This window comes from Anas acuta, chromosome 3 (assembly GCF_963932015.1).
Source record: "Anas acuta chromosome 3, bAnaAcu1.1, whole genome shotgun sequence".
Lineage (NCBI taxonomy): Eukaryota > Metazoa > Chordata > Aves > Anseriformes > Anatidae > Anas > Anas acuta.
In genome coordinates this window covers 116,068,338-116,095,990 of record NC_088981.1, presented here as the reverse complement: position 1 = coordinate 116,095,990, position 27,653 = coordinate 116,068,338, and the positions used below count along the sequence as shown (strand labels likewise).

The window sequence follows — 27,653 nt, the reverse complement described above, 5'->3', positions numbered from 1 at the left end:
AAAAACCTATTGACACATCTGACGGTATTTTCCCAGTAGTCTATTTATAGTAGTCTAACAGACATAGTCTCACACACCTGCTCAGTTTTCTTCAGTTCAAAATTTGACTATTTATCACAAACTGCTTCAAAATTAGGCCCTTCAGACAGAGATCTTCAGCATTTTAAACCAATGACCTACTTTCTGTATTTACCTGTCACGAAGGCTTCGTGTTTTGGCTTGAATTATTCCCAGATCCCACAGGGTTGGATTTTTGCGGTCACCACTCTGCTTGTGCCCATATACTTCAATTGCCAAAGCACCATCATACAGATGTTCCATGAAGTCTTCAGAAATATTTACAGAAAACTCCTGCAAGTGACAAGTTGGTTAATAATTAACCACACAACACTTACTTAGGCTTAGAGACTTTCTGCCTTGACTTTAATATAAGGATTTAGTGCCTGAGACACAAGATAGAAGAAGGGAAGAACTGTCATCTCCATTTGCAAAATCAGGATGCAAGGCAAAAAAAAACAGGCCGAAAATCAAAGTCCGTAACAAGCTGAAAAATGACCACATGCTGTTCCAAGTCCTGATTCAATCTTAAAAATAAATAAATAAAATATAATCAAATATTCTAATATTTAGGATCAAATTCAAAACTCTTCAGAAGGTATTATATTTACTTTACAAATAAGTAGAATAAACTGCTCAGTGTAATAACAGATGAGAGGAAGAACAAGATGAGAACTCAGATGATTGTCTGGGATTCATCTAACCTGACTTTAGACATCTCTACTGAAGATGTCTCCACTTATTTAGTTGTTCTAAAGTCAAAAGAAAGAAATAACCAGTTCTAAGATCCCTGACCTAACTTCAACATCTACATCCTAATGTAGATGCCTCTACATCCTAATGTAGATGTTGAAGTTAGGTCAGGGATTTCTCTTTTTGCTGGTGTCAGTGTAGAGTAAGTAATCAGCTCAGATACGGACATCAAATATACTCAGATGGGTATCCCACTTCCACTCACTCTCAGCTGTATTTGTACTCTGAGTAAACTAACATAAGTGTCTTTGCCAAACAGATTGCTTTCTTTCATTAATCCCCTTCATCATCTCCAGTGATTTTTGTACAAGTGAACTGTAGAGCACAAGGTCTCTAACGAGGTTTCAAGTTCTTACTAAAATGGCATAATGGTATCAGCCCCAAGAAGTATAATTAGGAGAGCAAATAAGCAACTTAGAGTGTTATGCAAGCATGAATCTGCTTTGCCTGCTACAGTTGCATTAATAAAATAGAAAAAAAATAATTACGTTGCAGTGATCGAAGACAACCATGCACCGCGGCTCCTTGCTGATGGGAGATAAGGAAGGATCCACCTCGGGTGCAACGATAACTGGCTCCAGCTGATCCCAGAACGTGTATTTGCAGAACACAAAGTTGGAGAGGTGCTGGGGCAAGCCTGTTGCCTGAAGTATTTTGATCTAGAGGAGACAAGAAGCAAAGGAAACTAACTTATTAATCAGTATTAGATAGTATTCATAGATTTTAAAAGCTCCTTTATTATAAAAACGTTTTTCTGTTTTCCTGCAAAGGATAACTAAGAAAAAATTGGGGGGAGGGAAAAGTTTTACAAGTGGTGCATTTCTGCATTTATATACACTGGAGAAAATATTTTGAGTGCATCAGTTGAACATCGCCACTAGATGTCACCAACCACAAATTTCTTGGGAATAAAAACTACCAAAATGAATTTTACAAACACACTAAACCATTTTGTTTACTTCTAATGGAGAGATGCACTGAATATTATAGTTTAATAATACAAGAAAAATCACATTCTTCTACCAAGTGGACTCCTTTATTCTGCAAATTCCTTGTTTGAAGATACTACTTGTCCTTATGTGATGCTAAAAATAACAGAAAAAATAGCTCCGACAACACAAAAGTCACCCCTGTCCCCCACCTTCTTCTTGTTCTTTTTTTTTTTTTTTTAATATGTAGGCCAAATAGAAAAAGAATGTTTTGAATACACTTTCTGTTCTAAACACAACCATCATATTAACAACATTTAATTTAATACATTTCTATTCTCCGTTTATCATACTAAAACCAACTGAGTTAGACTTCTCTAGTACAGCACCACTCATGACCTCAGGAGAATGTTTCACCCTGTGTAGCTTGTAAGCACGTGGGGCTCTACTGGACAGGATAACAAGTGGAAAAAAAAAGCACAGTTGCCCTCAAATTGTTTGTACTGTCCAGAAGCCAGCAAAGTTTAGGTTTGACTCTAGTGCTTTTTGCCTCCCTTTTTTATTTTTGGTTGGAGCTTGGCCTATTTGCATTTTACTACCACTCAGAATTTGTAGTAGATCCTTCTTGCTAACTTACTGTTTATTATTAATAAACACATCTGTATATATTTCACAAAATATAAGAGAGAGAGACATTCACAGAACAAAGGGAGTTTATCAGATTCCATGACTGCTTTTGATTTAGATATTGCAGCTTCAATCTTGGTACAGAAGTCTTCCATGTTTTCTAAGAATACACAAAAACTGTCTGGGGTAAGATTGCATGCATATAAATATAGTTTAATGAATACTTTGCAGATTTAAAAATAAATCACGGAGACTGAAGAGAACAAAAACCATCTAGTTCTCTTGCATTATTTCAGCCACTTAAGAAGCAAAATATTATGAGAAAAGACCACACAGAAGTGCTTCAGGACAAATGCTGGACCCCAAGACACAACAGAAAGCCATGAAAACAAATACAGCCAAAGTACTAAACTCTGTACATACCACTAAGGCACAGCTTTTTATTATTGTTGTTATTTAATTTTAAAATAATGAAATATCATTACAGTTTTTTGTAGTCGACCAACAAGTGCAGAGTCAGGACTCTGCCTGTGTAGCTGAATACTAGAAATGAACATTGCACACCAGGTTACAAAGAGGTATCTGATGTCCAGAAGCCAATACACCAGGGACTTCTTTATTTTAAGATGGGATGAAAAGGGAGAAGGTTACTCACGAGGCTGGGATATATCTGGAACTTACCCTGCAGACAAGTTTTCTCTCCTGAGTGTCATTCTCATTGGAATTCTCTGGACTATCCTCACCTCCAACCAACCTGTCGTCTATCTCTCCACTCACCCGAACAACTTCAATATGGAGACGTCCGGATACCTGATGACAAAGGACTACGAATTATTTGTTTGCCAGAGAACAGCGACATATTCAACCCCTTTCAGATAACTACAACTACTGCTGTCTGTCAGCAGACATTTTCTTCCTTTCTTTTGTCATGTGCTATGCATTTGTTGCACTAAGAAATGCAACCAGACTAAGAAGGACTGGAGCAAAGACTGAAGAGTCTTTGTTGTAAAAGCATTTAAAAAAAATAATAAAAAAAAAATCAGCCACTGATCCCAAGAGTGACTTTGGGAACAGCATGCTGCAATCTCCCTCACTGTCCCATCAGTCTCTAGAGAGTCTGCAAAGTGCATGGGAGGCAGAGAGTGCACAGAATATGTATGCTCTAGCTGCCTTTGAATTTTTTCTTATGGTATTTAAGAGTCTATAATTGATGACAATCAGTGAAAGGCAGTAGAGCTATATCTCATGCTGGTTCTACCAAGTATTTTGGGGTGCTTTCTCCTTTTACAGGCACTACACTGTGATTTGGAGCCTAAACAACTCTAATAAGGTATTGTGGGTTTTGCATAATCCCAAATTGTGAGCACATGAAACTGGAAAGTATCTATAATTTACTGGTATTAAGATCCACAGGCTGTAATTAAACAGTTGAGTAAGGATAGATTATAGAAGAATAACGAACCTCTCCCTTCTGATTGATGATTGGAACAGCGTATTGTAGCTTCACATCGTAGAACAGGCACTCAAGAAAAACGTTGGCTACTCCGATAAGGCTGTGGTTCTCCTGCTCATCATAGAACGGATCGGCTCGTCTGAAGTAAGCTCTCATCACCTTCAACCAAATTCAGAATAATGTAAGAAAAACAAAGTTTTCACAACAGATTTAAAAGTTTCACAAAATTAGCCCAACAAAAGAAAAAGGGGCAGAAGCAAGAGGCCAGATTAGGTCACAAGAAGAATGGAAACTTGATTTTTACTTTGCACGGAGCAAAAGGCCTATCCTCAGCAAGTTCTCTTTAACAGGGTCAGATCCAGAGAAGTCAGCCTGAACCCCAACTCCTTTGTGTTTACTTACTGCATTGAGCTCTGTGTGCAAACAAGCATCAAAGTGATGAGATAAGGGTTGATGGAATACTGAATATTGCTTCAGGAAAAACAAAGGCTCAGGAAAACTGTTACCTCTTTGTCTTTTCCCTCCCTCTCTCCACCACCACTCCTCCTGAACCAGAAGACTTTCTCACATCGACTTAAACAAAAAAATTAATAGGAATGTATTTCCATTGGCACGGAACTGGAGTAATTTTTACTTACTGGGTTGTCTTCCTCACAGTCTTTCCACTCCTGGTAAAGATCCCTCATATCTACTAGGCGATTCTCCAGCTTCTCCAGTGACCAAATCTGTTTGCCTTTCCCTTTCCTTCTCACCTGAATGGCAGGCTCACTGAGAATTGCACCTCTCTGAGAAACAAAGAGACATTAATGCAGAACCAGTGTCACAACAATGTAAAATAGTTTTAAAGCAACTGAAAACTGGGAGCATCTCTGCAAATAGTTGGGATTTCTTATTTTTTTTTACTCCAGCTTAATCAACAAAGCAAGCGTGACAGATTGTTTGGCTGTCACAGTACATTCACGTTCAGTTTAACTGCAGCATCTCATCCCACGGGCAGTAGTTTCCGTGGATCCTCACCTCACATAGATGTTATAAATAGGAACATTTAAGCATTTCACAAATATTCTCAATTTACAGCAGCTTAGAGTTCTAGCTAAGGTTACTACTTTCTGCAACTTTTCAACTCCTGCAAATATTTAATACTCTTTACCACCTTGTTTCTAGATATGCCGGAAGACTGCAAGAAAAACAAGCAAACGAGAGACATTTCTAAAGCAGCTGATAAGAATTCTAGTCCTGGGATAAAATACATCTACTGAACTAATGACAGCTTTACTAGCACTAAGATTTTAAGCTGACCTCAAGAACAGAAAGGGTAAGACAACTTAGGTAGCCCGCTTGCAACAAGGAAGTCTGGGTTCAGTTCCCTCCTTTCAAAATTTCTAAGATGTCTGGAAGAAATCATCCAAATCCTCTCTGCTCCAGCTTCTCCCTGTACAATGGGGACGACAGCATTTTCTCTAGCATGATGGAAAGGCAAATGCCTATAAAGCGATGGCAAACAGGTGAGGTAGGTGTTACCTAATCTACATGGATTTTATCACTCTGCAGCAGAAGCAAATGAGAACTTCAACATCAGTGGAAAGGATTTTCACTGTAACATTTAGCAGTAAATTAGCATGTTATAACACTTTCACAGTAACTAAATAAGATAAAAACTTAGCTAGCTCTAACTCAGCCATGTTTAATGCACATGAATACAATGGCAAACTGTCTGGACCATCACAGTCAGAACAAGACAAGTATGAACCCTGAGGGGCAAACGCAGTGAGCAAAGATTTAGTTCCATTACAGCTACATTACCTTACTGTTAGCATTAAGGCTGGAAGCTGGGATCTGGAGGGTGACTTTATACTCTGTTCTCTTGTCCAATTCCTCTCCAATAAAATTGGCTTCTCTCACATACAAATTGGCTTTAACAATCTGCTCTCGCAGCTTTCTCAGGCTGTGGGTCAACATTTCTTCTCTAAAAGAAGGCAATTTGTTGAGGGGAGGAGGGGAGACAGGAAAAATCATGACATTTAGGTATTGAAATTGAATGTGAAGCACAAGATCACTTGACAGAGAAGGAGTCGACATTCAGCTATTTAACACACAAATCCAACAAATTAAATTGCATTTCCTCTGGGGAAAAAAAGATTATCTGTATGAATTTAGCAGTATGAACATTAGCATATTGCCAGCTTTAGAGACTTCTCCACGCATCTGCTGAACAGTCAGCACTTGTGTGGCTAATTCCAGAGTTTTCCCACCACAGATGTGGATGTTCTGTCTTACAGAGAAAGATTTATTTAAAGACCATGACCCACTTGCTCACTGGCCTCCCAGGCAAGTGTATCAGAGAGACAACTGTGCAGTGCAGGAATCTCCAACCACAAAGTGTTCCAAACTGACAGCTAACACCTTGTTAGACTGCCTCAAGTATTTTCTATTTCAGAAGATGCTTCTTAAGCTATTTAAACTGGCTTTCTGTTTTCTCATTACAACATCTTTGCCATGCTTCTTGTTTTTGGGAGAGTTTAATCTTCCTCCTGCAGCTGCTCTTTTTGACAGTAATACTGGCAAGGACCATTTAGAAGCAGAAGAAATTACCCTCAGTGCAATTGTCTAGGAAGAGGGAGAGGAGTGTGGCCCCTCTGTGGTTGTTACACAGTTCTTGCAGTCTTTCGGATCAAATTCATTTACCATTCTTTTACTCCCTTTTCTTTCTGCACTCTTCTGGCTGCCAGAACCTGCCCAGGTCAGACATATGGATACAAGTCAAACGGAGAAACAACCTTCCAGCAGCTGTCATGAATCCACACAAGAGACTCATATTTAATGCTGGTAAGGACAGAGTTTCTCCTTAACAACAAAACAGACACTCCTCCTTTCTCATCTTCCCAAGAATTAATGGTTTTATTGTGTTTAGATTAATATTTTCACTCGGTCCTCCCCAGCATCCTGCAGGAGTCTTCTCGGAAAGCTGGAAGAGGTGCGCAATGTGATTTAAGTCTTGCAAAATTGACTGGCACCGGGGAACTTTAAATGAACACTCCTGATAGCCAGATTTGATTACCCACCTCTCCTCTGCCCATTGTCGTAGACGCTGCTGGGCACTGGGAGAATGAAAGGAGAACCTGTCCATGCTGCGGAAATGCTGCTTCTCCGGTGACAATCGCCTTCGTAATTGCTCCAGCTCATGCTCATACATTAGCCTCTGTCGTTCAAGTGCAGATCTCTTCTCTTCCTCATGTTGCTGCTCCAGACTTTGCAAGATTGACTGCATTGGATCTAGGCAGAGGTTAAAAAATGAAGAAGCTGTTACTTCTGCGGGGCAAATACTCAGTAAGCATAAAATTAAATGGAAAAATTCATGTCATGAATATGTGGCAGAGAGTCGGAACTTAGAAATATGAGCTCTTTCACAGGTTCAGCTACAAATATTCCATATGACCTTGAACAAGGTACAATTTACTCTATTTCGGTACTTTGCTTCCCCAGTCTAGATCTACAGTGGTCCATTTTAGAGGCTGCAATGGCCCACTGAGATCCGCAGGGAAGAATGTCCTAGACAGTAAACATAGCACTATATCACATAAAAGGAAGAAGAGAGTATATTTTTGTTGTAAGGCATATTTAAAAAACGTTGTTGAACATGAAGCAAAATAAACATTGCCAGAAAACATTGGATGAATGATTTAAGAGAGTTTTGAAAAGGGAAAGACCAGACCGAGAAAAACTTCCTCCTGCATCCCAAAATAAAGCCATTCTGGAGCAGCTGTGTAAGACCACAAAAAATAAAGAATGTGGTTTCAGAGACAGAAATCACAACATTTAATGCCTGAGCGAGACATAACACAAGAAAAACAAACAGTGAAGTGAAAACACCCTGATTTGAGGCTGCAGTTTCACCAGCATTCCAGTTTTGGGTTTTTCCACAACAAGAACTGCCAAACAAAACATTCTGCAGTGGTGTTTTTCCCCTCCAGTGCAAAAATGGCTACGATGAGTCATTCACAAGAAGAATTCTTGTAGGAAGAAGGTACAAGGGGAAGAGTGTGTGGTAAAGAGTCCCTGAAGATGTGACCTCATATTCTGTACATACTTCCATTAATTTCTTGTTGCTTCTTACCATTACTACCAAGTGCCTTCATAGTGACTTCCATCTGGGCATATTCATAGCTGAAGTTAATCTCGCTAGACACTTCACTGGAATTGTCTCCATCCACATCCAGCTGCTCAGCACTGTTACTGTACTTCATAGAGTTGTCTCGTTCCTCATCCTCGTGATCCGGCTTCTTTTTCTTCTTTGGCAAATTCAGCCTTCAGAAGTAGGGGAAAATGTTTAGACTATTAATTGATCAACTCTGAAACAACCGGTTGCTTAAATCATAATTTTAATTAAGTAGGTTACCCAAATAAGTAGATCTTTCCCTTTTGAAATCTGTTTATCCTGTGCGTGAAATTTTCCTCAGAGTAAAAATAGGACTTCAAGGCAAACTAATTTATACTACACTCTAGTAATGCAGAGCACCTGAAAATACTAATCATATACCTTATATAACCATGACTTTTTCAGTCTTCCCATAGCTAAAGAATTTAGAGGCAATGAAATATAAAAATAAATGTTTTTTAAATATATATTTGTGTTATATATCTTATATACTTCTGTAAAATGTAGTTTATGTTTTCTGTATTTTGTATATAAACGAAACCCCAAATTATAAATAAGACAGAGGCAATAATGAAATCATATCTCAGTTTTTATGACGATGTTTTTTTTGAGCATAAAAGAAAACAATTATGTTTGAAATGATCATTTAAAGCCACTGATCTTTAATGTTATTTCAGACCAGGCTCTCACACATGCAGTCCTTCACGGAAAACATCTGCCAGTGATCCTGTCTGACACAGGAAGGTCTCAGGTGGAGACTGGAACTCCAAGGAAGGGAGAACGTGGTGACCTTGTAAGACTGAGATCGCTGTACAACATCGGTCAGATATCTAACACCTTAGCTGCTAAATCTGAAAGGCAACCTATCCAAGTTAAAGCCTGGGTGTGATGTTTTCGTCATGGAAAAGGGGGTACTTCGTATTAGCGTGATGCCAAATTGCACGACACTCTTAGTTACTGAACAAAATTAAAGTTACCACCTCAAGAATTAAACCTCTGTGAGATAACAGCCCTGATAACCAATAGCAAGGTCCCCATCAGCAAGATTACTTTCCCTTGAAAACACAATAAGTTACGTCAACCTATTGCTCTGAAATTAAAATTATGCACAGTTGCTATGACATCCAGCATTCGAGAACATCAGTCATCAGCACTGCCTTTATAATCCCAAAGAAAAAAAGAAATCACCTCCTCCTGCAGCTTGCGTGCTCCATTGTTACTTTTCCTTATACCTTAATGTTCATAATAGAAATTATAATAAAAAAGCTGGTTCAGACTTGCAATTTATTTAACATCTTTTGTACCTGAAAAAGTGGTTGTTTCCCCACAGTATTCTGTCTCCATGATGTAGCTGGATAGGACCCATAACAGCAGAACCATTTACAAATGTCCTGTGAAAAGATGACAAGCTAAAGCAAAACCAGCAATAGAAAGCTTTTTAAATTATTATTTATTTTATTTCAGTACTGTTCTCTTTATTGTAGCTTGTTAAGGTAGGAAAATGGGGTTACGGATTACAAACAGGCAAAATATCCCCTGAAAATTCACTCAGCTACTCTGTGCTGTTTCATAAACTCCTTAAACTCAGTTTCTTTTGATTGCTTAAGCTCTATGGGATTCACTACTTTTGGATGGATATTATGACAGCTACGTCTGGGGAGTACAATTAGGGCTTAAAAATGAGGGGCCTGAAAGAGATGTCACTGGAAATAAGTAGTTTTCACTCGACTTTGAAATACAGACACAAAATATAAATATTTGAATAAGGAGATAACTTTTGGTATATATAAAGCTTAAAGACAATAAACTAATTTGAGGAATAAAGAAACTACTTTATTTCAGAGTTAGATTAAGCCTGAAAATGGGATCACTCAAAATAGGATAACACATTTGAAGGGAATCTCAGGATGTCATCTAGTCCATGCTCCTGCTTGCAGCAGGACCAACTCTGAACCAAAATGAAAGTGAAATTCTCGAATTCTGTGAACCTAACAATAAATTACTGGAGATGCTGACGATGCATGTCATTTTGTGATCAGTTTGAACATACCATCTGCTTTTCAAGTACTGCTACTTAATCAAATAAAGCAACAAATGCTTCAGCTGCTTTTTGCATATCAACAGATTTCCTAGAAAATGAATTCAGATTTTGATAGAGTTAAATCTACACAGCTGCAAATCAGTGCACATCGACTTGCTGAAAGCATATGCAATTTACTCATCCTCTCTTTGAAAACAGACTATAAATGCCATTACTGAAAGAAATCTCTTTAGAATGAAATATGTGAGTTAACAGAAAGGTGGATAACTCAAACAAAGCCTAGAAGGAATATACAAGAGAGAGAATTTTCTTACTTTTACTATCCGGAAAAACATCCCTTTTTAGTTGTCCACTACTCATAAAATACCAGATAAAACTATTACACAGCTAGAACTGTATTTTGTTTCTTTACCTAGTATTTTTTTGAGGTGTTAACATAACCTGTCCTTCTGGGGTGATGTCTATAATGCAGTGTTCAGGAAGAATTCCCATTCCACATAGCTGGATATCTTGAGAGTTGTCCGATCCTATTAGTGTGTGCTCCTGTGAAAATTAATTCAGGTGTTAGCAATGGGTTGAAAAGGTTCACTAGTTCGAACTAATCCATTCTCCTTCTGGATAGATCTTCTCATCTAATTCCAAAATTTGAAAGCTGTTCAATACTTTCTGCAAAGGGAAAAAAGAGAATGAAATGTTGCAAACAAATCCCCGCTATAACTTACAGAAACAAGTAAGGAGCACACAGGAAATTTTACAGGCAACAGTTGGATCCAAAAATAAAGAAGTTCCTAGCATTAAATTGCAGAATTCAGTGCCTCAGGATGCTGCAGAAGCCAACAGAACAAAGGAGTTTTAACAGGAATTAAGACAGGTTTGTGGTGGTTAGATCCACAGTTACTGCACAGGTTCCATCTAGATTATCCTCTGTAAATCCCTGAAGTACTCAAGGCACAAGAAGTTTGGCAGAGGAAGAATCACTCTATTTGTTCATCTATTTGTTTTTGAGGCCCCTCTAAGCATTTGTTGAGGAAGAGATACAACAGTTTCGATAAGTGGGATGAAGTTCCTATTCAGTGCTTTTATAAGAATGAGTACATTTGGAGTCAGTATTAATGAGAATGCAGGCAAGATATTTACTCTAAGATGTGAAAGCTTAATTTCAGGATTTTAGGCAAAACAGGTGCAAGTTATTTTATCTAAAGAATTTCAAAACTCAGAGGGTTTCTATGTCATAATTCCCAACAAAATGAACTCATGTTATCCAAAACAAAAGAAACAATAAAGAAAAAATAAAAATAAACTGAAACACACAAGCCCTATCCCATAAAAAGGGTTATTTTTCCTAAAAAGGGAAAGTATCACAGCAACACCTGAGACTTTTCTGTTGGTACTGATGGACACTAAGGCCTCTTCTGAACAGACTTTGACTTCCCTGTGTTCTTGTCATATCATCATATAATCACAACAGACACCACAAAAAGTCGGTTCTGCTTCAATAATTGTCAGTGTTGAAGCTGGTTTAGCAGCTTGAGTGACACTCTGGACACCTACGAGCAAAGAGCCTTCAGTACTCCCAAAACCTCAGCTCTTTTGTCTTTTTTTAAGCAGAGAAAACAATGAAAACTTCTCCTGTGCTTTTATTGAGATATCACGGAGCAATGCTAAGCTGACTGATATAAGAGAAGCTCACATATCTCCTTTTATAGGAAGACAGATTGAAACAAACCCATCTTGCGGCCCCATTGCTAATTCTGTGGCTGCTTTGAGAGCTCCTACGCACCACTTCAAAGAGAATGATTTAACGCGGAGCTCAGACTGCCAAAGTTTTTGTGCTGCGACATTTTTAGAGCTTGTATTTTAAAATGTGACTTAAAAAGATCTGCATCTCATTCTTCCCCTGACTCCAGATCACATCTGCACAGTCTGAACAAGAACAAGCTGCCCGGTTGTTTCGGTGCAAAGTCCAACAGCCGTGTTACACAGCTTATGTTTAACATCAGTAATGGGGACCGCACGTCAGCAGAAGTGCTAAGGCAGAACAGAACTTGATTTTCACTCCTGGTGAGCTGCATAAAAAAGAATAGAAATGTATTTTATAAACTGAAGTCTGTACTCTGATGACACACGTGGAAGCGAGCTGATTACTGATATGACCCATTTTTATATAAATCACTTTTGTGGGTAAAACCTTGGGAAATCTGGAAAACAGAAGACAATTTATGACAGAAAACACCTCTAAATTTCTTTATATACATAAATACGTATATATAGAAAAATAAAAAACACAGACCTTCCTCTGCAACAATTAAATTTGACATAAAAACTTCGTATTCATATTACTTTTGATCAAGTAGTGAATAGCAGAGAATGCTTCAGATATGCATTTTTTGTAACATTCCCGAAGTACACCTATGCCAATGGCATTAGAGTTCCACTTCTGTTAAATAAATAAATAAATATATACATATCAATATTTATTTTTACCTTTAAATAGTACACCAGAAGTTCATTGAGAGCTGGATCTGCGTTCAAATTGACCAGGAAGCACTTGTTATCCCCAACTTTTATTCCAGAAGACTGCAGCGATATGCCAAGGCTTTCCAACTGTTTCTGACGCTCCTGCAAGAGAGTGGCCATCAAAAAATTAGGCTGACTGATGATCGAGGAAGGAAATGCACTCCTACCTGCCCAAAAGCACAAGACAAAATGAGGGGCAGCTACTCCTGAAAAAGGTAGCTCTTTCAGATGCAATGATTAGATACAAAAGCCTTAATTTTATCAAGGTTTACATTAGGATATCTGTAATTTCTCTGGTCCTTCTACCTCTGGGCTCAGAGTGCTACGTGCCATGGGCTCACACAGTTGCATCTTTTTAGTGAAAAATGACCACAGCTGAGCACAGCACACTGCACTACTGTGGGAGCTTCTCCGTGACCTCACTGGAACAGCAAGTGCTTCCAGTGACATCTCTACAGCCCTTTATCTTCTCTTTCGAGCTAAAAAGCAACAAGTCAACTCCCCATCAAGCCAAATTCCACATCTATCTTTTATTCCCTAGAAATGAAATGACAAAAATGACAAAAACCTGCCAACCTGCTGTTTAAGCAGTGCAAATAAGACTTCCTGCTAAAGAGCAGTGGCGTTTGGGATGGTGTTTTGTTCTTGTCAATGGACTGCACAGAAGTCAACAACAAAGCATTACTGTGCAAAAATGTCCATCTTTCACAGGGAAGTGGTAGGCTGATGACTGGTGCAGTGAAAGAGGAACATTAGACATTTCTGTCTTGAAAAAAAAAAAAAGATTCTTCTATAAAAAAATGTTTGAGATAGAAATGCTGAGAATTGTTCTCAGGATCATACAGCAACTGAAAGTGAAATGAGATTCCCTATCCACAACAGCAAACAAAATAAAACATTAAAAACATTAAAAATATTAACACAGGAGGCCTCTCAGTTAATTACTAAGGGGAAGCAGAAGCAGGGGAAAGTAAAATAAGTAAAAAAAATGAGAGACCTGCAACAGCTTCACCTGTGGCACTGAGACTTGACAAAAATATTTAAAAGACATTATATAGGGATAATGCAGGGAAGTTTATGAAGGCTCTGATTTTTACCTTCAAGTGTCCTCTGTATTTAAAACTTATTATGTCATAGTATCAAGTACAATTCATTTAGCATCAGTTTTATCACGTCTAACCACGATTAAAATTGCAAATAGCGAGCAGAACTGCCTCTTGATTTTCTCTTTTCTGTCTCCCCACACCCTACGAAACCAACATAATGTCCTGTAAGGAAAATTCATGTGTGTCTGCGAGAGGGAGCAAAACAAAGAACAGAGGGAAACGGCAGTGTGATGTCAAAGATCTCTCTTCTAATCATCAGTGCCAGGCTCTGATGTTCACATCACTCCTTGTTATCTACACTCAGAGATAAAGAAGTTGTTGCCCAAAGGAGGACTTGGCCCATGATCTAAAACTCACAGGAGTCGCTTAAAGAAAATGAGCCAGTTTGATAACTTTTGATCAAGACCTAGTGTTAATTAACTTAAGAATTCAAAATACATTAAAAGTATGCCCAATATTCACTGCAAATGTGAAAAAGTGCCTGTTTACAGAGTTTGTCTGCAGGGCTTTGAGCCCTTATTGACTCTCCATCTCTACAAAATGCATCTTCTGGGGCGCTTATTCTTTATGAGGAATCATCCTTTTCTCAAAGATTTTCTCCATCCTACCCACCTGCCTTCCTAAAATTTGACAGACAGATGTTGGTGGAGGCTGGCCAGGGACAAAATCACTTGACAGGCCACAATGTACACTAGTCCTCATCCTTCCTCTGAAAAAAATCACTTTTCTACAGCTGCAAGGCTCATGAAACTGCCACCTTCATATGAGGTTAAGAATTTAGAGGCAAAGACGAGAGCAAAACCAAGTAGCTGTATGCAAGCATCAAGGCAAATTTATTCTGTAGCGTTGATCCTGTTACTCTGCTTCATCAATCTCCTTGCACACTCAGGGTTTCTATGCCTAGATGCTACTGTGTAACGTGGGAGCAGAATTTACTATCATTATTATTCTTAAATTTCACCCTTATACACAAGCACGAAAATCCATGGTACGACTCTGCATTGAAAACCAGGAAACCCTCTTATTTGAAGGAGCGTTTCTTACAATGGATATATAAAACTGAAGTCAACAGCTTATTCTGATCAAGTCATCTACAAAAGGGCTTTGTATCGGAGGTTTCGTTTTCTTACAAGCTATTCATCACCTTTCAATAGTTCTCCCCCTCCAAAGCTCCCTGCTGCAAATATATACATCAGCATTTGCGTGGTAAGAATTGGAAGTGTCATGCAATAATCATGGTGACCTGCACGATTTTTCAGTGTAGCCATCATTTCAATTATGTTCTGAGGTCCTAAATAGCGGTGTAAGAGGTATTAAAAACACACAGGAGATCTGAACAGTTCTGTTTTTTAATATTCTGAATGCTCTTTGCCCTCAGTATTAAGGCACTCCATACATAAACTTGCATTTAACACTCTCAACGCTCCATCTTTCATCACAAACAGCAATTTTACTGTCCAAAGAATATTAAATCCCTATAATCCTCTCATCCATGGATTTTTTTTAAACAATCTCTCAACTGGCACAGAACGACAATTTATTGTTGTCACTAGAATAGTAATCTGAGAGGCATCCAGCTATCACAGGAATTAAGTGAAGCTTTTCTAAATGGCAGTAAGCTTGACCTACTTACTCATAAATGTGGGGAGAGATTCAGACAATCGCTATGAACTGACAAACAAAGGAAACAAACCTATTGTTTATAAACATCAAAAGGAAAAAAAAAAAAAAAGCAGCCAACCTGTGCTATTTCCTCAGTTTTTCTTAATTTTTCTTCCCAGGTCACCGTCATTTCCTGAATCAACTTTTCTGATTCCTCCAACCGTTCTTTTAATTCTGGTGATTTCATAGCCTGCAGAAAGTAAAGCAAAGGAAACAAGAAAGCTTATTGTGCTTTGTTCTTTCACATCACTCTCACACAGATGGGGAAAAAGGAAACATATCATTACTCATTTTACAAGGCAGACTTGATCAGTAAGTAAAGGGTTGTTTTAAATACATATTGCACATAAATGCAGAATCCATCAAAAACTTAGTTTAATTAGTTTCGAGTACAGATGCTAAAGTGAAGTTTATATACTTTAATGCAAACCAATTACACGATACTGGCAGATTTGCAAAAAGATATTCAAACACAAGCTAATCTCATTTCTATACCAGTGTGAGTTTCCAAAAAGACTCATATCTGAAACAATCTGTATTTTGCATACTGCTGATCTGGATAACCACCATTGTCTCTGTTTTCTTTTCCTCTAAATAATAGCTAACATCTCTGTCATTTGCCCAGCCCTGCCAACAAAATGTTTTGAATACTGGTTTTGATATGGCCTGATTTGGAAATTTCTACTGGAAAAAAAAAAGAAAAATCAAGACCTCTTTATATGCATTTCACAAAACTGGTATCAAAAAAAAAAAGTCTTACAATGTGCTTCCAGACACAGGAATTCAATTTTCTTGCTAATCCATCACAATTCTAATTTTCTTTTCTGAAACAGCAAGAGGCCCAAGGACTAGCTTGAGAATAAGGAAATACCCCACCCTACATCGGGCAATCCAAAAACTGTGAAGACATAAAAGTGTTTATACTACACATGTACCTTGAACAGAACGTCGTTATTTGATTATGGCTAACAATACGGAAGTGTTTTTGGCTAGCAGGTATTTATGCAATCCCAACCAACCTGTACGAGTATCATTCTCCATCAGAGAGCTCCCTTACCACAAAAATCAAAACTCTTCCCAGGAATCCACAACAAACAGAGTGGCCTCACTGCAGGGCAATTATCTTCAAAAGGAGCAGCTGTCAGGAGTGGCAAATCCTGTTTTAAGACAGGCGTTTCCTCTGCCTCAAGACATAGTGATCTAGGAACTGCCAGCTGATGTGTCCTGTGTCATTTTTATTCTGGTTGAATACCTCAAATACCTAAATACAGGGTAAAAGGGAACCTAGGAAGGAAAGTGAGGGCAATGCAGCCTCCAAAGATAAATTATGCCCAATGAAATAGGATCAGTGCAAGGGCACTGGACACGATGGAGCAGGACAGGAAGATGAAGACCAGTTATTCTCAAGTTTTAAGTCTCATTTGTTTATTTATATGGACCTGGGGCAAAATAACTCAACATTTTCACATGCTTCAACTGTAAAATGAGGTAGGTAATTCCCCTCGTTCCCTCCATTGCTTATCTGTAAGGAAACCATAAAAAAAAAGACAAATCTGCAAGACCTGATTCCAACTAGACCAGCAGGTGTACTGCTCTGCTGGAGTCAGGTTAAATTCCCAGCTCAGGAAGGACGTGCTGGTGGTCTTGGCACAGGCAAATTAAAACATGTGATATTAATTCCGACAAGAAAAGATCAAAATGCATGGATTAAAAAAGAAAAGGGGAAAAGAGGATAAGCCTTATTCTTCTGGAAAAAAAAAAAAGTCAAGTGTCAAGTTCTGTTTTGCCACGGCGATTTAGGAGAAAAAGAGAATACTGACACCAACAGGAAAAAAAAACTCAACTTGGTAATCTCTATATTTAGAAATAAGCATTGAAAATGTAACTTGACTATCATAATGGGTCAGTGCTTTTGTTTATTTAAAAAAATAAACCATTATGTTTCTGTATGAGCAATTAGATGGGCTACAAATGTAGTAAACCCGAAGGAGACCAAGACAATGAATGTGTTTTTTGACCTTTCCTGTAGAGCCTCTTAACAGCAAACTAAACCTTTTTTTTTTTTTTTTTTGGTTTAGCTTAATAGCAAGCTAAAAGCATTTTTCCGTGCTCTTTGTCAATGCCATTCAGATGACAACTGGGGTGGGATTTCAATACTTAGAAAAGGAAATATTTATTACCTCATATTTAGGAAACACTACTTCATTGCTTTGGACAGCTGCCATTATTTTGGCATTAATGCTCGCAAACGAAACAAACAGGGAGTACTTGAATCTCTCAGAGAACTGAGAAGTCCACAGTTTGTATTTTAGAGGAAATGCTAGGTATTAGGTAACTTGAGATACCTTAAAGAAACTTTCACTTGCTGGATGCTTAGCATATTAGGTAGCTCAAATGAGAACAGTCCAAAATTCATTAGTCATTTGTACTATCACAGCCAGCACTCCCTGCAACCCTCAAGAGGCAAATACCGTGCAATTCAGAAAAAAAATGTGATTACAACATCCAGATTATATCACCATTGCTCTGCCACATTTGAGAACAGAGCTCAGAATTACTCTGATTCTTGGCCTTCATCTAATGTTTAGTCCACGCTGCCTTCACAATTTTATTGAAGTTTATTGTTTAACACCTGTAGGAGTTTCAATGTAGAACTGTTAAAGCTTGTAAACGAGTAAGCATTATTTAACCAAACTCACATTTGCAGGATGTAGCCACAACAAATTCTTAAAATCCATGGTCAAAGCTCTACCTATAAACCACACAATCTGAAAACTCCATCCCTAGTCCTCCCTTCATGGCCTCTTTCTTCCGATCTGTATCCCACAAGAAAAACATAATCGCTCAACGGTGTATTCAAAGAGAACCTCATATCTCAAGTTATTACCCATGTTTCAACACGGACCTAAAGAAAACTGGAATGCAGTGATATAAAAGGATTTCTTGTAGATATCATGCAGTAGCTTCCTGTGGCATTTGTTTTCAAGAGCCAAGTAAGAAATTTCTGCCCTTGGGGTCTACAGGTCTTGCTAGCTAGCCTAAGGCTAAAATTCATACCTCTGCTTTTGTGAGCTGTTCCCGCAGCTTCTCCACTTCCTCCCGGAGCTCCCGTATGATGCGGGCGTTGGGATCTTCATTCACCACGGCGTGGTTCACGATGTTCTTGGCCCGGTCCGCGTAGCGAAGCGTTGAGAGGGTCTCATCGTAGTTGTCTGCTGCTGGGCTTACCGTTGCCACCATGGCAGTCTTGCTGTTGCCACCAAGGCTATCCTGGAAAGTGGTAGAGGTAAAAAAGTTAAAACAGAAGGTTTCTTTGGTTTTATCCTGTCAATGAACTTACACAACAAACGATAATTAAGGGTTGGAAATAGATGGGGGGAATAAAGTAACAGCAATGTCTTTGTCAGAGCTCCTCAGTTCAAAACTAATATTTTAAGCCCTATAAATCAAGCAAAGTTGTTATTTTCAGTTATCCTTTTTTCCCCATTTTTCCTTTTTTTTTTTTTTTTTTGTTAGCACATTTAGGAAAAGTCACTCTTGGCTTCAGGAATGAACACAGTCCCTGCTTTGTGCGTTATGGTGCTTAGTAAGGGTTTGAAAGGTTTATTTTCATGTTTCTGCTAAGGTTTTTAAACTAGAAACACAAGCACATCAGCACTGGACTTCTCAGATACCAAAAAATAATGTAGTGGATTTAATTTTTAGAAACGTTTCAGAATGGGGTGCTTCCCTGCCCCCCCACTTACCCAGCTCACAAATCTACGCTGAGTTATGTAAGAAATTGCCCTTTTGGAATCTGTTTGACAGAAGAAGGGCGTGAAACCACATTCCTGCAAAGCAATGTGTTGGGGGGTGGGGGAAAAGAAGGAAGAATTCCATCTTTGTATTGATCGCAAAATTATGTTTTATGATTTTAGCCAGCCCAAAAAATAAGATTTTGTTTTAAGTTTACAGCAGAACTGTTCTTCCCTCTCCCCCCTCCTTTTTGTACCCAATATCCCTTTCGGAGAAGAACCACACTATTAACTTTCATCTTCAATAACCCATGAAATCTGGGTCACGCATTGCCATTAGAGCAATCTGACTACATTAGCGTGCTTGTCTAACCATTTCAATCACAAAGCAAACACACAGCTTTTCCTAGCAATCATTAAAACGCCCCTTTAAGTATTTCGTTAAGACTCTCTCTCTCTTTTTTCTTCTTTTTTTTTTTTTTTTACTGCATGATGCCTAAAACTAATTTGACAGCGGTTGGCCACACTGACTGCTGCTGCTTCGCTGCTGTCCTGGCAGCACTCTGCTCTCTCTGCTCATGCAAGGGGCTGTCAGTTTTTTGGGTAGGGAATATAAATCCATTTGCCTAGTGCGCTACGCTAGCATGGCCAGGACTCACAGGTAACAGTATTTATAGAGGTCATGCAGAAAGAGCTGCCTTCTGGCTGCTCCCTGCATTTTTTGCATGAGGATCAGACGTTATTTACTTCAATAAACGCAAGGATCCGCTCTGTAACACAAATGTTTTTCTCTAAAGCATCTACTGAAAACTTTTAAACAGCCTAGCAAGAGCCCGTGACTCACTCCGTGAGGATTTCTGTCTCTACAGAAGCCAGGACTTTTCTTCAATCCATCGACAGCCTCTAAAAATTAGAGGTGGCATCCTGCAACTGCAATCCCTGCTCTGCGTCAAAAGATGAAGTTATCGCTGAGCTGGCCAGGTACTCTGCCTCCAGATAACAGCTTGCACTTTGGGAACCTCCATCCACTGCACTACTTAGCTCCAAAACAGGATTAATTCACCATCTGAATCGCAGCTCCACTATGCAGGCAGCTGAGAGTGCTGTTACAGTGATACACCGCAATTCACAATGCACCCATTATAAGCTGGGGAAAGTTCCTCTTGTTTCGTGGCTTTTCAAGCCCAGTGCCAGGCTGGGTGATAAAGTTCTGCATAAAACCTTTGTGCTGATTTCACTGGTTTCTTTAACGTTAAGCAAGAAGGCAAACAGCAAACCATTTTCTCGTTAGTGAAGACAGCATCTGCAAATTACCCTGGAAAGGCTGACCTTGCATGCCTTAAAAACAGAGACAGAATGGAAATAAATAAATTTAGTTCTTTCCAAAGCTAAGCTAGCCCCCTCTTCAGCATCAAGATCACCGTGACAACAATGTAAAATGCAAAGTTTAGAAATTATATTTTTAAGAGCAGTCATCGGTAAAATATGCAGGGCTTCTAAGCAAAATGGGAAAACAAGAGGCTCACGCCAATTCAGTTCCACAAAGCTAAGAGCTTACAGTGCTGATAAGCTATTTTGCTTCCCACGCCTAACATGATGCCACTCTTCAAGCCTCTTCTTGCAATAACGCTTTTTCACCTGGTACTTCTGTCTAGAGATCCTCAACAAAACTGAACATGAAGTGTTAGCTCTTGAGGTCTCCCGAACTACACTCATTTTTCAGATTTGGGGAGAGACTCTATACATGTTAGAACACATTTACTCCACTTTGGCATCATAATTAAAAGTTGAAAGCTATTAAAAAGAAAGAAAGAAAAAAAGATAGCCCACCATCTCATAGCTTCTAGTAAATAAAGTCACTTTAAACTAATAAATCCCTCCTTTGATCTTTAATTAAGAATTGTTAAAATTTCGCCTTTCAAAATAAGGAGTCTCTTCAACGAGCTTGTTTGTTATAAAAAAATAAATAAATCCAAAAGCCCCAAATCTTTTGTTTGCCCTTAATATAGCTGGGTGTTAAAAACACAAAGAAGCTTTGCCTGAAAAGCGGTGGGACAAAAGTGCGCCTCTGTTTGTGAGCTACAGCCTGTGCTGTGCACGGCCATCGTGCCTACAATGCCCCAGACAGGTGCTAAACAGCAATCTGGGTCTGCTTGCTGGATTTGTTTAGAAATGGAACAGCATAACTAATTTCAACAATAACGCTAGAGACGCGTTAGAAAAGTTTCCACTTCTGCTTGCCCTGATTATTACAGCATTGGGCTCCTGGAGTACACTGAAGAAAGCTGAACGATGATGTTCACATCTTTGCAGAGAGCCAAAAGCACGTGTTTAATTAGATATTTCTTTAAAAAAAAACATAAAACATGTACACACACAAACGTACAAAGTCAAAATATTCCCAGGCAAAATTATATTTAAGCACTAATAAAGTCTTAGGGCAAGAAACTCCATGAAATGAGATTTATTTTACTGTAGAAGAGAATACACATGATTTCTGTTAAAACACCTGATTTTTGGACAGTCCTTGGCTGTACTGTTTGATGTCTTGTATGTGATGATTATGCTGGGGAGAACAGACAAATCATTTCATAGTAGTAACGCTAAAAGGTTCATGAAGTTGGGAAGCACATTAAAGTATTCAAGAAGAAAAAATTCTGGCCAGATCACCTACGTAGTCAGAAAACAGAACAAGGCAACTGGTACCAAAAATCAATTTCTTGTCAGATTGTATCTTTCTACTAACAAATATCTTAATTGTTCCTTCATAACAATAAATCAGTACACAAGGAGCAGAAGGAAACTTGCTAAGAATGTAGGAAGTGGGAAGAGCAGTAACAATATGAGTTTGCCTTTTAATTTGACATATATAAGACTCATATTGAACAACTCTGTTTTTCATTTAGACCTTACAGATCTTAGTTCAAGGGTCATCACCATAAAGGCTCTTTTTTTTCTTACTGAAAATATCAGTCCTACACAGAACAGAAATTGATTTAACTGTACATTTCAGACGAATACAATGCACAAACTCTTCTGACCTGTTCCTTAGACTGTAGCTGGGATAATGTTCTGCAATTACACTCTGCTGACAAAAGCAGAGTATATTAGCAAATATATTAGACAATTAGGAAAAAGCTAATAGTCTTAATCAAAATCTTCAAAGCCAACCATGCCAGTACGTAAAATTCAGTTACATGTGGTAATAACAAAATTAAATCAGCCCCAAGGTTCTGTGTGAAGCTGTATCTAAACTGACTCAGAAAAGATAATGTTTTGTGTTTTTTCTTTTTTTTAAAAAAGTCCTTATTCTTTATGCCATTGCAGGTCAGCAGAAGACAAAGAACATATTTAGTCTGTGGAGATACCACTGGCTTCCTGCCAGCTAATTTTCCAAAGACAAGTATGGTTAACATAAAAAACAGAGAATGAGGCAAAAGACTCAGTTTATTTCACTGAATGGGACTCTTCTCTCCTTTTCCTCTCTTTTATTTCTCTTTTAAAAACCAAAAGATCAGACTACTTACTTTAAGTAACCAAGTAAGCACAGAGTCACGATAAGGAACAAATTTGTTCTTGTTCTTGCCAGCAGCCTGATCTGCCAGGGCAGAAATAACCAGACCGAGAGTTGTGAGGGATCTGCACCAAGAACACAAGCAGCCATTAACAAATGTAAATAGTCATAGGTCACATGCATATTTAGACAACCACTTTCTCTCCAGAAATGAGCTCCGATGAAAAAGCTCCTAGTACAGTTTCGATCATTCTGTCATCACAGAATCTCTACTGCTCATTTTCAACCCATGTTTTCAGCCTTAATAATCACATCTCCCCAATGCAATTATGTGTTAGTTGCAGGAGCACAAGTACAGAAATGCCAACCACGTTAAATAGGCAGGGATCTCATTCAAATGGCTGAGTTCTGAATGTCAGAAGGAACAGCAGAGAGAGGGGAAGAAGAAAACTGGCTATAAAAGCTTAGATTGATTTTATCCTATTTTAGTGTATATTATATTTATCAGTTGTGATTGTACTGATGAAGAAAGGGAAAGAAACAATCACTGAGTCTTACTTGTTAATGTTGCTTCCTTCTTTCAGCCTGTCTCCTGCAGCACCAGTCTTGGTTGCTCTTTCACTACCTGCTAAGTCGACCAGGCTCAGCTTGCCCACCTTCTCACCTGATGTCTGCAGAAGGAACCAGAGAAGAGCTACTGTTAGTTCATCACTTAAACCGAGTTACATAGCTTCACATATTTTCAAAAAAAATAATCAAGCTGCTTTTCTTGGTGTAGACTTGAAGGGTATTCTGCATTAACTCATGAGCTGCTACTCCAGAAACAACAGGATTTCAATTGAAGTCAGACATGTTGCTATCTTCGAGACATCCTAGAAATCTCCAGGGGAGCAGAACATGGGGCACATTACTCAAATGTTCAAGCAATAACAAATGCAGAGGGAATACAAGCTAAAGAGTCACATAAAAAGACACTGGGTCTACAGCCTCTGCCTTCATAATCTTTAAAACAGCTTAAAAATCTCAAATTCTATACCGTAAGTTTCATCTCTTTTTTTATTTTCTTTTTTTTTTTTTTTCCAGCAAGTAGGATTGAACATGGCAAGAAGCATGCTGTAATTTATGAAAATGACTGCCATCACAGAAGCCTCCTAGATCCTTAACAGCTTCTGAGAAAGAAATCCAAGCTATGTGGGTATTTCAATCCCGTAACACAGATTTTGTAATAAATCCCCATTATTCCTCGTAATTCTTGCTAATTATCTCACTTGACCCGAAATGACATTCTGAAACACTCCATAAATTTCCTCTGTCAATATGCAGTTGAAGAGCTAGCACTGCCTTTGAGGACAGCTTGGTTACATCATGCTTTTCTGCAGCATCTACAACTGAAGTGCATCTGTATCACTGTTGCAAAGTGCTACATTCCCCTAAACAAACAGGATGATTTTAGAATCAATATGCTTTCAAAAACATTAAGCCTCTCAAAATACTGTGTGATCATCAGGACATTCTGAAATGGTCATTTCCAGGACTGAAAGGACCAAGCAGACAGGAAACCAGAGGAATCTATTCCAGAAACTCAGACAGCGGTCACTGCCCGATTACAGAAAAGACAAACAATCAGAATTACCACCCTGCATCCAGGCTGACCACAAAAAGTTAAGTATGCAGTACAGCCACAGGAAAAACAGAACGACAAATTCTGGCAAGCCAAGGAGTTTAGCATAGTTTGACTGTTGATTTGAACTGCAAATGGGAAGAAAATTCCAAATAGGGAACCAAGAAAATCATCTGGATAAGAAGATTCGTGGAGACTGAGACATGAGAAGAGGAAAAAATACAAATGCTAATTATGCTTTACAATTAATTCAATAATTAGACACATGCAAGCCTTATATTAGCTCCAGGAACACCGAAAATTTCTTCAAGGCTTAGGAGACTTTAATTGTCTGAGCATAAGCTTAGAACTTTTGGTATCAGAGATCTATTTCAATTTTGGTTTATCACCATTTTCTGCGAGGGATTAAATAATATTAACATAGAAAATCACACCCCCTCCAAGGAAAATTTATATATAAGAAAATGTAGAGAAAAATACTTCCACAGTTAAATATCTTTTTAACATTTAGTGTACATAAAAATATTAAATGAATGTGGCACAATGCAAAAAATGATCAAAAGTTTTGGTTTGTGAAGCTGATTGTTTACATGCATTTGCATGAAATAAACCTTTGAAGGAGATTACCAGATGTACATTCAGATGTTCTTCATGTAATTCAATCTTCCCTCTAAATATTATGTCTCTACTTTCTCCTCCAAGTCTGTACTACAAATTGTTGCTTAAAAATAAGTTTCTTTAGTTCAGATTCTAGGATTAGGAGATGCCTCCTCCACTCTCCAGCAGGTCTGCTGCAAGTCTGGACCCGCATTTTTGCTTTCCATTTCAAAAAACACATTTCACTTGCCTACTAAAATTGATTTCCCCACTTTTGGGCATGTGAGCATTACGACAAGGACTCTGCTAGACAAGGTCACAGCCAACCTGGTCCAGTGCTAGCAGTGAGCACAGCAGGGCACTGTAGCAAAAGACCTCCTGAGGCCCCCAGCATTTCTCGGAGTCTATGAAATAAATTAAAGCAAGAAGCACACATGCAAGCTTAACATTTGGACTGTGTAACTTGTTTTACTTACCCCTGATTGCACATCATAGAGCGTGTGGGTGAGGATGATCTTGAAGACTGCATGGGACCGACTGCTCTCCTCATTCATGTTGGTTGCAGCCACTGTGCGAGATTTGTTGCCCTCAGACATCAAGGACTCGATGTCCTAGATACAATTTTCACAGCCATAAGCATATCTGCACTATCATTTTCAATTATCTACCAAAACAATCTCATTTTGTTAAAATACAGCAATGTTTCCCACCAAGTTTCACTGTTCATTCACAGAGTGTGAGAACGAAATATTGTGATATTCCCTTCATAGCCTAGAAATTAAACAATGTTGTTATGTGCCTATTCATCCATGACCTATGCCTGGCTATTAAATTATCAACAAAACTAACGCACCTGGCTGCACATAAAAAATACCTGAAAGCAAATAAAAACCTGAGGAAACAGCAGTTCATGTTTGAGCACTGCAACATTTTAGTCTCAGTTGTCAAACATAATTCTCGAAAAGTGTAATACTGACACCAGGCTTGTTTTATATCACAGAAACATCGTGGAACAGGTTGTTACGTTCCTCTTAAACACAAAAAAAAAAGCTATAAAAGCTTATAAAACCTTCTGGTATGTTGTGGTACTTGAGAGACAGGCAGCTCCCCTGCTTCAGTGTTTTACAGCAATCCTGTAAAACAGTTAAAACTTCAGAGCCCTGGGCTCGCATTTTATTTACTCATCGAGCTGGATCGTGCTAAAGAAAACCAAAACCAATTAAACAGAAGCACACCACAGACCGCTCTGACTCTGCACGCTGAATTATGCAAAGCTACTGGGCAACGTACAACAGAAATGCATGCAACATGTCTTTTATTAACAGAAACCACCAGAGATGGAGAGATAAATACATGGAGAGACTAGGAAAGGAAGGACTCTGCTGTTAATGTTCTGCTAAAGATGACAGCATCCTTGCCCATATTTACTAATTTTTCTCACAGTTCATCAATACTACTTAAAAATTAGAGCATTCTGTACATAAATATATATAAATATCCATATATATATATATGCATGGTATCCAGTTGACTGTAGTACTCCCCAAAAAGCAAGTTTCAGGCAATGTTGTCAAGTATTTGTCTTGTAGACAAGCACTTGTTTATATTTCCAGAGTGCCTGTGTGCTACTTGTAGGTGAAATTATGTGCTACTTGCAGGTGAAATTACCAGGCAATAGCAAGACAGCCAAAAAGTGACAAGGTGAGGTACTGAAAGCCTGTCTCTGCTAAGTGCTGGTTCTGTAATTAATTGCTGAATGCCGCTTCTCATGGATACCGGGTAGACTCAGCTTATGTTTGCGAGGAAAGCTGCTTCATTAAATAGTTGAATGACTGTCAGAGTTAGTGAATAGCAAAGGATGAAGATGAGTTTCTGCTGTTAACTCTGTTTTCCCCAGTGATCACAATACAACACTCATACAGCTCTCTTGCTCGAAAATCCAAGTTACTGCCACAGCAATTAGGAGAAGGTTAATAACGCTGTCCTGCTTTCAGGATCCTACTGTATAGGGTGTCAACACAAGCCCTTCATAAAACTGATCCTTACCTTGTAGCTAGCAACAGCTAGTTTGGATAGCCCATCTACGTAAGGCCCATAAACACTGTGTTCTCTAACTTTTAATGACTGACGGCTTCTGGTCGGAGGGAAAAAAAAGGTTATTTATAAGCATGTGACTGATGTAAGACAATGTTTACAGAAAATCAATTTCTCACTGACATATCTCAAACATGATGGTTTTACAGTTACCATAATAAAGCACAGAGCAAAGACCACAACGCAAACTGAAAAGCTGTATGTCCACATGTGCCATGCTGACATGTTTTTGTCACTTCATAAAAGCTGGCATTAGGGTGAATTTACTCCAAGCTTTCAGTCTTAACAGTTTACTTTGATTTAAAATAAAAGGACACTGAAAAGTCAGAAGGGAAAAAAACATCCTAAGCATCCCAAATGTCTTAGAAGGGATCCACTATGGCAAATTGGTATGTGGAAAGAGAGGATACAGCAACATATTACAGTGCTGTTCACAGGCACATTACTTACCCTTTGGGGTCAAGAAGATCCCTGACTTTTTCGTTGTATATCTCCATGTAGGATACTTCTACTTTGAAACTCTGCTCTTCATTTTCCTCTTTCTGCGCTCTTTCAAAGAGTCCACTGCAAAGTCTGGGGATTAATCCAGGCTGGTCAGCAGTACCCATCATCGTATATGATTTTCCTGATCCTGTGTGATTGAACTGATAATTAGTGGACATGCAACAATTTTATTTTATTTTATTTTATTTTATTTTATTTTATTTTATTTTATTTTATTTTATTTTATTTTATTTTATTTTATTTTATTTTATTTTATTTTATTGCGAGGAACATGGAAAAGAAATAGAC

General features: G+C 38.4%; 1 protein-coding gene across 4 annotated transcripts in view; it reads right to left on the bottom strand.

The window, feature by feature from the left end:
- KIF13B (kinesin family member 13B) overlaps positions 1–27,653 on the bottom strand; it is a 121,176-nt gene that overhangs the window by 43,490 nt on the left and 50,033 nt on the right. For all 4 annotated transcript variants that reach the window (XM_068678912.1, XM_068678911.1, XM_068678913.1 and 1 more), the window contains exons 6-23: positions 27,312–27,492; positions 26,814–26,901; positions 25,244–25,378; positions 23,108–23,220; positions 22,563–22,674; positions 18,359–18,571; positions 15,381–15,491; positions 12,501–12,635; positions 10,429–10,559; positions 9,280–9,366; positions 7,934–8,124; positions 6,882–7,092; positions 5,623–5,785; positions 4,458–4,604; positions 3,829–3,978; positions 3,048–3,176; positions 1,299–1,469; positions 194–351 (exon numbers count right to left, since the gene is read on the bottom strand). In XM_068678912.1, coding sequence (XP_068535013.1) covers positions 194–351; positions 1,299–1,469; positions 3,048–3,176; positions 3,829–3,978; positions 4,458–4,604; positions 5,623–5,785; positions 6,882–7,092; positions 7,934–8,124; positions 9,280–9,366; positions 10,429–10,559; positions 12,501–12,635; positions 15,381–15,491; positions 18,359–18,571; positions 22,563–22,674; positions 23,108–23,220; positions 25,244–25,378; positions 26,814–26,901; positions 27,312–27,492 — 2,626 coding nt within the window. The remainder of the gene's footprint in view (positions 1–193; positions 352–1,298; positions 1,470–3,047; positions 3,177–3,828; positions 3,979–4,457; positions 4,605–5,622; positions 5,786–6,881; positions 7,093–7,933; positions 8,125–9,279; positions 9,367–10,428; positions 10,560–12,500; positions 12,636–15,380; positions 15,492–18,358; positions 18,572–22,562; positions 22,675–23,107; positions 23,221–25,243; positions 25,379–26,813; positions 26,902–27,311; positions 27,493–27,653) is intronic.